At 52.1% G+C, this 13,463-nt stretch overlaps 2 protein-coding genes across 2 annotated transcripts; both read right to left on the bottom strand.

Annotated features, from left to right (window-relative positions):
- Positions 1-105: 105 nt before the first annotated feature.
- DSM5745_04724 (Zn(II)2Cys6 transcription factor) lies at positions 106-1,936 on the bottom strand (the record flags this gene model as incomplete). Its single annotated transcript, XM_026746740.1, has 2 exons — positions 106-1,663; positions 1,710-1,936. The coding sequence occupies 2 exons, from the start codon at positions 1,934-1,936 to the stop codon at positions 106-108; spliced, it is 1,785 nt and encodes a 594-aa protein (XP_026604220.1).
- Positions 1,937-5,995: 4,059 nt separating this feature from the next.
- On the bottom strand, positions 5,996-7,757 carry DSM5745_04723 (uncharacterized protein; the record flags this gene model as incomplete). Its single annotated transcript, XM_026746739.1, has 2 exons — positions 5,996-7,611; positions 7,658-7,757. 2 exons carry the CDS (start codon positions 7,755-7,757, stop codon positions 5,996-5,998), a joined length of 1,716 nt encoding a protein of 571 aa, XP_026604219.1.
- Positions 7,758-13,463: the final 5,706 nt, after the last annotated feature.

The raw sequence follows: 13,463 nt of genomic DNA, 5'->3' as shown, positions 1-13,463 counted from the left end.
ACTAGTAGCCCTAGCTCCGTAGATGAGAATCAGCAAGCGGCTCTTGGATGCTTGGTGATTAGTAGCGAACTGATCCTGGTGGAATTAATTCAACAGCAGATTAGTTCAGTCCCAGGACATGTAGTCCACAGAGGTGGCCGTCCTGAGAGCCCCCAAATCCCCAACCTCGTCATCAAGCATACGCAAAGCTTCGTGAATAAACGGCGCGGCAGATGCCCGCATTTGCAAAGCCCAACGAAGACGTTCAAGTTGATTGACGAATTCAACTGCTTCTTCAGCTTCAGCACTGGTGGCCCATAACAGGCCAGCGAAAGACCCTATCATAGCCACCTGAGACGCAGCAGCAAAGCCCCAGAAAGATTGTGTATGTTCAGGCTGAAGAGATTCGATCAACTTCATTGCTGATGCGAGACGAGCACGGGCTGCTGTGCGGATAGTCGAGCGGAGCGCAGGTGGTGTATCCGCTGACAAAGTGCGCAATAACGCGCGATGAATAGTCAATTCGGCAGCCATGTGCGAAAGATGAAGTGGGCCGTTGGTGGAGAGTCTGTGAGAGTATGTGGTTCCCAGCTGTAAATTATCTGGAAGGCTGCTGTGCCATTCGCGCAGCTTCATTACCAGTGGCTTTGCAAGACTCATTGTACCGGTTGTACCAATGCGGGATAGCAGTCCGCCCTTTTTCGTAGCACCCACTGAGCAAAAGGTTGCAACTATTTCGCTGAAGATCTTGGTCAGCTCTATTAATTGTATGAACGCAGCCCGACCCAGCCCAGCGTCCACGATCCCTTCCACTTCCTCGGCACCGGTGTCGGTGGCCTCAGGAAAGTCCACCAAGGTGCACGGGCCGACATCCCAATCACCAACGTCGCTGTGATCAATCTGAGTGGGAATCAACGATGGACGGCCATGTACAATAGCCCCCCATTTGTCGTGCGTGTAAAGAGCCCAGGCCAACCGTCGCCGCAAGCTTTTCTCCCAATCTGGCACACTCCAGTCGCTGCAGTCAACATGAACGCCCAATGATTGACCCAAGGCCAAGAGCTGCGCGGGAAGGGTGCTGGAAGTAGATCGCACTCTCTGCAAAAGTAGCAAGCCGGCTTGCAAAGTCGAGAGTTTTGCCCTCTTCATATCATCGCTCATGGCTCGCATAGCCAAATCTTCGAGCACAGCAGTGTCAGGTACGCGAGTGGCTTTGGTCAACGCTCGGTCAAATAGCCTCCAATCCAGTGCGACCAGATAGACTGCAGCCAATAGTGGAGGCGAGAATTCGCGATACGACCGGGCGTACTTTTCCAAGAAAACACCCTTGTCCAAAATTGGGAAGAGGGGATGCACAATTTGGAAGTAGACCTTCACCAAGGCTGGCCCAAACGGCTGAATGCTTGCCTCTATCTGGTCGAGGTCCGATATGCGCTGCGACTCGGAAGCCGAAGTACTATCTGCGGAGGTGATGAATGCCGAGGACTGGTTGACGCGTCGAGGGTGGCCCATGTCCTGGTTCACAGAAGTGCTTACCGATTTCAAGTCAAGCAACGTGGGCTCATGATAGCTTGCAGGGCCAATGTATGTGGAGTGCAGATGCGGCTCTAGGCCTAGGGTGCCGGTCAGTCGAGAGGGACTGGCGGCGTCGACAGCCTGGCCTGGAGGGCTTGGAGATAGGCCACTACAGAATCAGCTTTGCCGGTTACCTCCACGAAGATGTTTCTTACTTCAGACCAAAGTCCTCCGTCCTGGTAGGCGACTGTTGCCGGTCTAGTCGTCTACGCGGAACCGGGCCTTGCACATAGGTGCACTCATGCCGGTGCAGGATGCAGCGGGCACATTTCTGCTGGCCGGGTTCGCGAACACAGCGAGACTTTCGCTGGCGGCACCAGTCGCATGGTCGTCGAAGTGTTGGGGTAGCTGCTTGGAGAGCCGACATCAAACAGAGGTGCATTGATTTTTGACAAACTTCTCCGCACTTGGAGAGAGAAACAGATGTGGGGAGCCGAGCTGACAGACTCCCACGTGACTACGGTACGATGCAGCATCTCTACGAAGCAGGTACGATCTCGAGCTCTAGAGGTCTCATTAATGCTTGCTATAGCCCTTGAGGGAGTAATTGTATCAAGCATATTTAACCTCGAATATGCTGCTTTGTTCAAAGTCAAAAGACTTACAATCTAGCCAATCAGAAGACCGAAAATGCATACTTTCTCGTTGCACTCTTGGCCCATGGTCGAATTCTCCGAATCCCCTCAACCCCGCTTCCAGCTCATCACCACGGTGTGCCTAGACACCCAGCTGAAGAAGCTCTGCCGTTGCCTCTTATGGAGAGTGCAATATACTGCAATTGCAGTAGCGGCCTCACCGTTTCCTTTATCGTTCGATCATTCCCTTCTCGGATTCACATACATTGACTAGCGCCGTACCCAAGTTTCCGGACGAAAGCACTCCGTTGGTGGCCGTGCCGCCGTGTATTTCGGCTGTTTTGGGAGTGATGAGCATTATTGTGGAGGATCCTCGCTTCCCCGGAATTTGACGAGCTGGTGGCCAATTCTTCAACAACCGCACACTTTTGAGGCGAAACTGTGCCGGCAATTTAACTATGGTGTGAGTTTCCGGACCTCGAAGCCAAAATGATGCATATACTCCGTAGTAAATGTTGACATGCCGTATGCATGCAGCACTATACAGTGGGCTTATGCGCGAAATACCTGCCAGAATAAGCAGCCCCGACTCGTCGCTCCAGGGCCAAATTATGGGGCACACGAGAAAACTTAGATTCTCGTGGCTCCGTGAGGTGTTGTTGACAACTTGACAGAAAAAATCTATCATGATCGACTGCGGATCAATTGGGCATCAACGCTGGATCGTGAAGATTTTCAACCTCACCGTCTTTCTCGTCTTAGACTCTACCAGTCTCCCGGAACGCTTAGCGGGGTCAACAACAGGAAAGACTTCATGATCTGTGCTGTATTTTTCATGATACCCCACTCTTGAGGTTCGTAAGTCGGCCATACCCGGTTACGCACTGCAGTGCAAAGTAAGCAAACTCGGCTTCCTTCCGGCAGCACTTCGGATGTTCGAGTTTCAGGTGGCCAAGAATTGTGACCGGGCCGGTTAAGACGAGAATTGATTTTAAAATGTAACCTCTACCGATGATCAGTGTTAGGTAGACATATCAGAGTGCTAGCAAGGCAAACCTGGAAGCCGATGGCGAAGAGTCAGTCCGGAGCAGTCTAGTCCAAGATGGAGCCCATTGACAGGACTCCAGTTCGGCATGCCGAGAACAATCGAGTCACAATCCCGTCAGCTTGAAACGACCAACCTCCACTAAGCACTTATATACGAGACTAAAGTTAGCTTCATATGCAAAAAGTAACGCGTTGGGTAGGATTCCAGAAGCACAGGATCCGACCTTGGCCAACCACTGACGACGCAGGTACATCAGCATCACGCAGCTTCAAGCTTTCCAAAGCTCCCTTGACCCGAACTCGTAGGTAGGACAACCTGCAGAGCCGCGCTGCTGATTCTCGTGTCCCGTTTACCAGCTTAACCTGCTGTATTCCACAGTACATACCAGTCTTTAAGCAATGTTCAAGCCTCTCTCAGTAATCGCGTTACGAGTCGGTCATCAACCAGACTTGACACCCTCCGTCACGGCCATACACTGTCACTGTATAACAGGCAGTCCGGCCCCATAATCTGTATTCCCGACCCCACACTTTTCCCCCTCGTGATCCTATCACAAACAATCTCTCTATAAAGCATCCCCCTCATTGGCACCGCCTCAGCCCCAAGACCCGCCGTTACATCCAGCCCGTCTCAGAGTAGTGCGCAGCGCTGCGGCGTTAGCAGGCTTCTGGAAGAAACATCCCCACAACTGACTAGTTTCCTCAAGCAACCATTGGCCACCCTATTTCCAGGCCCTCACCAGCCACACATGCGGGGCTCAAAATCTGGTTTCTACTTTCTAGACCGTCGCCCGTTTTCCAACACCGGTTGTCTCGGGCAGAGTCGGAATCCTGCCCTAGGCTGTACCTAGTTTTTCACCCCCGCGTGCGGCCGCCCTGCGAGGAAAGTTTCCCGATTTGGGGTCGCCGGAGAGAGGGACTTGGAAGGTCCAGAGCAAGTCCATCGGAGGATCTAGGAACTGTCAGGTGAAAACTTGGAGCAGTCTGCAGAAAATGAGGAGATTCTGCAGTCCCGTGATGTGATGTAATTTTCTACGGCGTGGGATTGGTTGGACGCCGGGGGATTTTTCGCGATCTGATTCGGTTCGAGTCGTGTTGGATTTAGGAGACTTTTGTATCGAATATAGAACAATAATAGAGACTGGTAGAGTGGCTTGCTTGGAACATTCGATTTCCGTTCATTTAAAGTAGTAGAGTTTGATAGAGTTGGACAGAGTTTTGCCTGGGGCCCCTACGTCATCGGTGCTAGCAGAACAGGTTCAGGGCCCTCGTGATCATGCTCAGTATCCAGCGCGACGGAAGGAAGGTAGGGCATTCTGTTCTTGCCCGTGGATGTAGAGAGGTCGTACAAAGGCGTTCGCGGACTGGAAGTTGAAACGCCATGTTTACCTAAACCTTGAAAGAAACTTCCAAGCCCCAGCATCGAAGCTTGAAAGGCTAACCCCGGATTATGACGCCAAGGGATCGTGATGCCCCGCGCTCGGATGAGCTGTCAGTCACTGTGAGGATGTCATCCATGACGCTTGAACGCGGTATGTGCTACTAATGCCTACAGTAATTCCATTTCCATTACTATATAGAAAGTCCAGTAGACATCATTGATCACCACCCCATCCCGATGAGATCAGTTCAGATCATTACGGAGTAGATCAATGACTTAACCATGAACACCGCCAACTCACTCGGAGTTACCGTCCCTGTCCCAGTAGGCGGGTAATTCTCCATGCTCATAACGAAGTCACCCAAGTCACGCACCTCATGTGCGCTGGAGCCAGCGTGGCATGCTCGGATGCTTTTCACGGCGTGCAGCCTAAACTGCGAGACACAATGCGAGCAACTGCCATCCGAGACACCAGATAGACTCGAGATCCATCAGCAAGTCAGAGGGCCACTACTGTCGTCAGCCTTAAACGGTCGGAGGGTGTGTTTGTGTTTGGCTCTCTTGCGGGTTTCTCCTTGGCTCCACGGGAGTTGAGTTCGTTCCCTGGGTGCTTTTGTCTGGATGACATATATGTTTGTTTGTGTAGACTCAAGCAAGGCATGTGAGAAGCGAACAAAGAACATATTGAAGGCAGTCAAATTGGACATCAAGTGCATGTGAGAGAATATAGGGATCTGTGCAACAGTTCTAGATCTCATCGCCTGGTTCTATCAAAAACGCCTCTGCGCATTGGCGCTCTTACGTGTCCATGCATCAGATCGCTGTCCAGGCCGAGAGTCCGGCCGGGATCGATGCGAGGGCTTATAAAACAAGACTACTATAGCAATGCAGGCAATTATCCAAGTGGCTTTTGAGAAGTCTTTCCAGAGTTCATTAGCGTACATGACATGCACCGGCCATGCATATTGAGACAAGAAAACAAATGTGGTATCTTTTTACACCGAACAAAGACACAGTCCAGAGGTAGCAGTATCCACGCTAAGATGATGACCATAGCCCCCAAACCCTTTTATCAGAATAAAAGAAGGAAATCCCATGTGACCATATCAACCGTGTACCCCTGTATCAGTATCATGTCGAATCGAATCATCTGTACATGAAGATTATTCAATACTAGCGGACCGAAGCCCAAGTGCGAGGAAACAGACTGCCACCATGCAAGAGAAACAACGCAAAATCGAGAATAAGCGACCCGAAAATAACAGCCATATAATCCCTAGGTGCGCCCAAAAATGCAATGCTGTCGTGATTGGTACGTGTCACAAGGATGATAAGCAGCAGCAAGTCTGCAAAAGTAAACAGGTGAGAGATTTGTCAAAATCGGGTATCATAATCAAAAGGGGTGAAGAAGAGAAGGCATGTGTTGGACATGATCAGACTACCACCCTTTCGCGTGGTATTCCCAAGGCCCAAAATCAGTGTAATGGTTGAAAGATCCCGTCTTTGCGGCGTCTTTATCAACTCCATTAGAGGACGCCACCGCGTTCTGCTGGCTTTGCGGCGCAGGGTACTCTTTCAGGTTTTTCAGGTCCTGAGTCGTATGCCTCCGCTTGAATGCATTGGCGGTCGCGCTCTTTTGCTGTCGCTCCCACAGGAGGTGGCGGCGAAGGGATTCTGTCAGCTCCGTAGCCAACATGTTCCGGCGCGTCGTTCGTGGGGAGTGCGCGACAGACTGAGGAGTGGGTTTCATGATGATCGGCCTGGACCGAGGGACACCAGGGCCCTTCATCGTCAGGTTCTCCTCGTCGTCATCCGGCGGCGAGGCGGGGATCGAAGGACCGTTGGGTGAAGTAAGGCGCGAACGCTGCAGAGCCGGAGTAGACCGCGAGGCATCTCCCATTCTGAGGGGTTGGTGCATCATCATAGTCAGAAGCGAGCGGCGCGAGACCAAATTCGGTCGCGAATCCACCCGCTGGAACATATCCCTCTCGTCAACGCTAGAGCGACCACTCTCAGTGATAGAATCTTCCCAATCCGAATCCTCGTCGTCTTCGATAGCACTCTCAGAGATATCGTCATCAGTCTCAATGGCGTCCTCATCGTTATTTTCCCGGCGATTTTTCATCGATTTGAGGTTTCCCACCTGCTCCTTGAACGTTGTCTTCTTAGGGTTCAGATTGCTGCCTGGCCGCTTTTCGAGTTGATCCGAGAGGGAGCTACGTTGGGGAGCGTGCATCATGCGATCCTCAAACGAACTCTCGTCATCATCTCCAGAAGAGCCACCCAACGTAAACATGGTGCCCTTTTTCTTCAATGGAGAAAGCTTGGCTGGAACTTGGGTCTTTGCAGGCGAATCGCTCGAAAGTCGCGCCTGGGACCGGTATGAAGAGGAGATCTGGGAAGGGGAGAAACCGCGGACGATGCTGGGAGACTTGATCAATTGAGGCTTCGACGGAAGGATACCCGAAGATGAAACACTAGTGTCTGAGCCAGTGATGTTCATATTAGCAGCGTCACTGTCATTGCCGTCGGGGGCAGTGGTTGAGCAGGACTCTGTCGAATGCTTATGTCGCTCGTCAAGAGGGAACGATGGTCGCTTGAGGGTTTTGTTCGAGGGAGGGGTCGGAGTCGGTGTAGAGGTTTGAGGCGTGATGTCGACAATGGGCTGAGCCAAAGTTGCCACCGGGGAGATTGGTTCCAAGCTTTTCTTCTCCTTGATGTTCAACACCATACGCTCCAGGTCCAATGACGTGAGATGCTTCTCCTTAGCCCGGCCAAGGTTGAATGAGTCCTCGCGAACTACAGCAGGCTTGTAGTCCAAGTCTCTGGGTCGCTTGATGTGCTTTTCTATCCGTTCCGCCTGGTCTGAAGCAGCTGATTCCACGCTGGCCGACAATTCCGGCAAATCGGCGGCCTCCGAACGGAGCAAAGGCAGAACCGAGGTATCACTTGAACTCTCAGGTTCAACACAAAACGTCTCGCGAGTCCAAAGTCTCCAGCTCAGGTTCTCTAGTCGGCGTCCTTCCTCCATGAAATCTGCGCATTTCGAGAATACTGCGCAAGTCAGCATGTTTAACCTCATCAATGCGAAAAAACTTACCCATCCACATCCCGTGGAGGCTCTGTGTGTTTGCGGTGTCCACCTTGTGAATCTTCGCGGTGTCTACCGTAAGAACGGGAGTTGATAGTCGTGAAGGCATCTTGTCGTCGCCACGGTTGCAATTTCTGCGAATAATCCTTCTAAGTGGGTTGTGCGTAAAGTAATCAGGTACGGGGTCGCCGTCTCCCCCGAGCGTGGTCGTACGGCGCGATAGCGGTGCAGACGAAATGTTCTCGAGTTTGTAATTCGGTCGATTGTTCAGATCGAGAATCCAGTGATGTTCACACTACCAATGGGTTGCAGCAGTTCCAATCGAGCTGCAAGTGGCACCTTAGCTGCGTAGAAAGCAGCGCAACAAGAGTCAAACGAATGTCGGAATTCGTAGAGGTTGATCTGACGGTCGTGCAATTAAACTCTTCCCACAACACGTCTGAGAACGGCGGAAAGCGACCCGAGAGCTAGGAGCGGTGCAGTGAATGGGCGAGGGTGCTGTTTGCGGAGTGGTCGGGGTGGTATGGTCGGGGTGGTATGGCCGGTTTGGGACGTACGGGTGGTGAGGGGTGGTGGTAAGGACGCGAATTCGCCGGGAGGGAGAAAAGGAAGTCGAAAGGAATATGGGGGAGAAGATGAGTAGTAATAGCGAGGCGTGGTGGATCCGGCGAAGGAGGAAAAAAGGAAGAAGATAATAGACCTTGGTCGATGGACCGGTCGGTGGAGAATTGATGGATATGGGGGGAAGGCCCGTATGTAAGTCTGTTACAGTAAGTACAAGGGGAGGAAAGGAGACGGGGGTGGCCACCACAGCTCAGGAAAAAGTCCGAAACGGTACCGAGGGAGAGGTTCAAAGGTCAAGGGATGGGCGGTAAGGTCAGTACTGGAAATCCCATATAGCCGCGCCAGTGTGCCCGTGTTAAGCTTGATTTGGGATTTTATTTTAATCGATTATTTTGGATTTTTGGGATTTTTCTTTTTTCTGGTCTTGCTGGTACGTACTGTGTTACTGCCGGGGTATCCCCAGTGGGTCAGTCTGTATGTTATACACGGTTCTTACGTCCGTAACTTACACGGGTCCACTCAAGAAAAAAGTACGGAAGTTGGAGTCTCGGTGAACAGTGAATTTATTCTATGCCCGGTTTTATATGGAGTCTCTGAACTCTATGATACAATCAAGACAAGCTTCTGATCGATGACACTGAGGCATAATATTCTCAGGACCTACTCTACTCCGGGTGCTGCCAGAGTAGTTCGTTCCTGCCGGCATTGAGAGAGACTGGCGTATAGTAGAGTCTAGACAAACTCGGCGTGCCCTGTGACCGGCTGACTAACGGCCCCCAGTTGTGCTGCATCAATTATGGATAGTGATAATCGGTCACTTGACTGCCAGAAAAAATGGACCCTCAATGATTGGCGTCCAGTCCTTGATATTCATATCACTGTTTAGCCTACTGTAGGCTCTAGCCCAGAGCCGCTGTCTAGGCTACTCCTCTCTCGTGCAATGTGAGGGATATTTGCTTCTCCAATTCGATCGAGCTCAGTATCCGTCCGGCTTCTCCAGATGGATCTGTTGGAGAGCTTCACTTTCGTCCAATGCCGTGACTGACTTGACTGACTGGCCTTCAAGCTTCAGGCGGCCAGACTTCCCATGTCCTGCTGACTACGGGGTATACGGGGTAGAGATCAAGCGATGCGATCAATCTATCTCCTTTCGCCACGGATATGACTCGATTATGCAGGCCATACTCTGACTCTGCGTCCGTCTGAGCTTTGGCATCGGATCGGCTCGATTTGAATCTGCTTTGTCCGGCGTGTGGTTTCTTTTTCGCCTTGCTCAACTCGTCACTTGCTCACTGCTCAGTTGACCAATCGACTCTGCCATTCCGGATACTCTCTAGGACTCAATATTAGGAGTGTCCGGGGTACTACACTGATATCGACGTGTCAAAGTCCATGCCTGATCCATTCCGCATGAACAGCGATCTTCCCTACAGCGCGCTGCCCCTAACCGGTGGAATGGGACCTCAAGGAGTATCGCATAGCGGGGAAGAGACCTGCGCTTCCGATCGAGCGATCGACCACTATAAGTAAATGAAAATATGCTACCGGACTTTACTCAGGGTGTGCATGCCTTGCTACCACTGCAATGCGTACAGTATCAGCAAAACATCCATTGGTTGTATCCGTAACTGCTCTGTGTACTCCGTGTGTACACCTCTATTCATTCATCATGCGGACAGGGCAGTGAGGAATGGTGGCGTTGATACCAACATTTGGAATAGCATCCTCAATCGTATCGCCCATTCCGTTCGTAGCCCAAGCTTACCTGCGTGGCCGGGCAGCAGGGACTGAAGAACTGTGGACGCTCCCTCTCGCTGAACCCAAGGGGCTCCGCTCCGACAGGCCGGGAGAGTATCACAACAACCTAGATCACAAGGCGGTCGATGCCAGCTGTCACCAGTAATCAACCATCGCACCGCCCGATGGCCATATCGAGTGACAATGTACGTGTCAGTCAGTCTCTGTATCTTGACTATTGGAGATGAGCCTCTATCACGGGACGAGGCAGTGTCGCCTCGCCCCCATCGAGAAAAACAACGAGAGTTGGGCCCCTGGGGTTCAGAGTATCTAGTTCGGCGGTTGCACTTTAGGCTCTGAATCGATATGAAACTCGTGGCTTTAGGCTTTAGACTTTTCGTTGTTGCTGTCAGCTCCCCATGTAACCCCAGTCTCACAGAGATGCCAATCGGAAACCGTCAGATGATTGGCGATATTTTCCATCGAGGTTCGTTGTTCGGGGCCAGATTCAGATTCACGGCACATGATGAGCTATCTAGTGGTGCCCGGACGGTGTCCGGCTTACTTTCCATTGTCTGGGGAAGCCTTACTAGTCCAGTACGGACTACGGAGTACACCATGTAAGCTACCGATGGGTTCGATGTAATGAGAGGACATCTGAATGGAGGAGAAATAATTGAACGGGATACTACCGTGGCGGGTTCGGCATCAAATGAACCGAAGGATCTAAGCCTTGCAAGAGCCATCTGGTCACCGCATGTGGCTGCAAGGCTCTTCACTATCACCGGCGAGGATCGGTCTTATTGGGGTTCACTTTTGATTGTTTCCCTCCGGAGTATTAGGTAGAGGCCGTGGCTGGCCTGGGAAATTGCATTGTAGTTTGACCCTAGAATGGATTTCCCTAAAAGAGACCTCGGGAAGAAACGAGTCGAGAAAAGGCATTACGATATACTTCGGTAGTCACTCGCTCATGCGCGACACCATGCACATAATGGCATCAATCAGCAGGCAATGCCTCGAGCCGCCAGCGCCAGCGCCGCGAGCTTATCGTGCGTATAGCTATCAAATTACCCACAGAATTTGGGGCGCCGGCGACTGTCAGTGACAGAATGCTCAGCTGCCACCTCCATGCAGACGCCTGTTCCACTGGGCCAGCCACGTAGCTGCATGCTATTCCTCTGAATAGAATCAAGGGATCGTGTGCCCTGCAGGGACACCCAGGAGGCTACAGGCCACAGGCTACAGCAGCCTACAGTCCAGCCTACAAGCCCACAGCTTACAGCACTACAGAGCATCCTACGGAGTACAAAGGCTGTTCGGAGGCGCTGGATGCAAGCTGATGACGGTACTCCATACTGGCTAAAGCATAGTGGCGCTTTTCTTCCTCCGGGGGCTTTTGGCGGCCGAGAAATACCCCGAGGGGGATCAGTTTCAGACTGTCATCTTCTGATCAGCGAGCTCAGTGTTGGATGCGCCTCTGGCTGCGGCCTGCGGGATCACCGAGCTGACAGCCTGCCCACGAAGGTCACTCAGGGTCAGCCGAAAGGGCCGACGCAGAGTACCGGTATAGTACAAAGTCCAGTTCCTGATCGTGATTTTTGGTCCGAGGTTTCAACCGGAACGTGGCATGGCATCCAGGGGTGAAAGTCCATGACCAGGAACGAGGCGTCCTCAGCTCACAAAGCTCGCCGCTCGATGGCCGCAGGAGCGGACAGTTGCCGAGGCGCAACGGCGGCAGCTGTCATCCCTGGTTGAAGCCATACTGGATTTGAAGGTGGCGCCGAAATGGTGAAGCGGCAGCGCCGAAGGAGAGAGAATCGGCAGATCCATCTAGAATAGTGCCGTGGGGAGTTGGAGATTTGGGGGGAGTTGGGGATGGGAACGTGGGGGAAGAGTGACAGTGGACTCCTGGCCTCCGGGTGGCAAAGACTAGCAGGTCACAAGGTCAGCCCCGTGCCGTCACATGACGAGCTGGCGATCCGCCGCAGTGCCACCACGAGTCAGTTCCAGGCTCTCTCGCCTTGCCGACTTTTGCATGGCAATGATGGTCCGACTAAGATCTGTGTTTGCAACCTCATCAAACATGCCTCGAGCATGGGGTAAGGGGCTTGCATTATTATTGCGTGTACGCCGTACGCTGACCGGTCTGCTTTGAGACTCTGGATGGCTGAATGGCGGTTTCCCTGCTTCAGGACATGTGTAGAGATGGAAATCAACTCTTCGACATCCCGACTAGTGATGCTGTGTTATGGCACAGCATCTACCATCTAGCCAACCGACTGGTATTGTCTGTGTTGTCCATGCTCTCCCGAGGTCATCCTTGCCAGCAATTATTGTTCCCAGGAATCAGCTCTGAGATCTGAGTTATGTGGCTGACGCCCTGTTGAGGATCCTTTATGTTACTGAAGTATAATCGCCTCGTCTTGAAAGAAGCCGGTACGTATGTAGGGAGCAGGATCAAGCCATCCCCTTATACTTTACTGTTGCTGCCTAGAGTCGCCTCGAGATCTTTTGCTGGCAGTCTGGAAGCCTCCTTCTGGATTCTTTCATGCATAGCTTACTGCATAGTTTTGCTGATGATTTGCGCACGGATATCAATATCGAGGATCGTCGCCGTTGAACAAAGGGATGCAGGGCCAGACTTCTGCGTCCGCCGTTCAGAATCTAGAATCCCTTCCAACAAACTTGAAAACCAGAGCTTCTTTCAAGTTCCAAGCTGGGACTACGCATACTATCACAGCAGTTCTCGCACAGTTACCTCCCGGGCTGATCAGGCCCAGCACCGTCACATTCCGCAAGTCCCGGCAGGTAACTCGAGGACTTTCGTCACGTAACCGTTCTTAGTCAGTAGCCGGAAAACATGGTGATGCCCAAAGCGAATAAAGTGCTATCGCAGGTCACGTTTGCGATGAGGACGAGGCCAACCCCAGAACCGGACTGGCAGGTGTCATCCAACGGGTATCAGGATAGCAAATAGACCGATTGGAAATCCGATCTTTGCCCGCTCCGGATCAAGCATCAACCTCAAGCCTAGACAGGGATTGAACTACCTAGTTCGATGATCTGCGTTGCAGCAGAGCTTGTGCCTTGTCCTCCGTCCTCCCCGCGGAAGGGGGCCCCAGGTCCCGGTGATTCTCATGCAAGGGTTACGCGACGAATCGAATCGAGTATGGATGGGTCCGGATCCAGGGATTTGCTTCTTTCTTGCAGTCTGGAGAACCTATTCTCGCCAGGGACGGTCACGGACACCGGACACTTTTGCAAAGCCTGAGCTCTTTTCTTGGAGAAAGCTTTTTTCCTCGTCCTACCCTCTGCGCGACGTCTATACATCGAGTCTCCATCCCCGGTGTATCGATTTGCAAAAAGCACCGCATATGGCCTTCCCGCCTTACTTCGTCCTTGACTTGCATACCAACTGACTGAGGATCGATAAGCATGCTTTTCTTGCATGTTGATTCGACCAAACACCGATTCCTAGATTGGAGCATTTTCGGCGTCCGTAATCACCTCATAG

The sequence above is a fragment of the Aspergillus mulundensis genome (genome assembly GCF_003369625.1).
Source record: "Aspergillus mulundensis strain DSM 5745 chromosome Unknown scaffold_4, whole genome shotgun sequence".
NCBI lineage: Eukaryota > Fungi > Ascomycota > Eurotiomycetes > Eurotiales > Aspergillaceae > Aspergillus > Aspergillus mulundensis.
The sequence above is the reverse complement of the archived record's forward strand: the minus strand, read 5'-3'. Positions and strand labels throughout refer to the sequence as shown.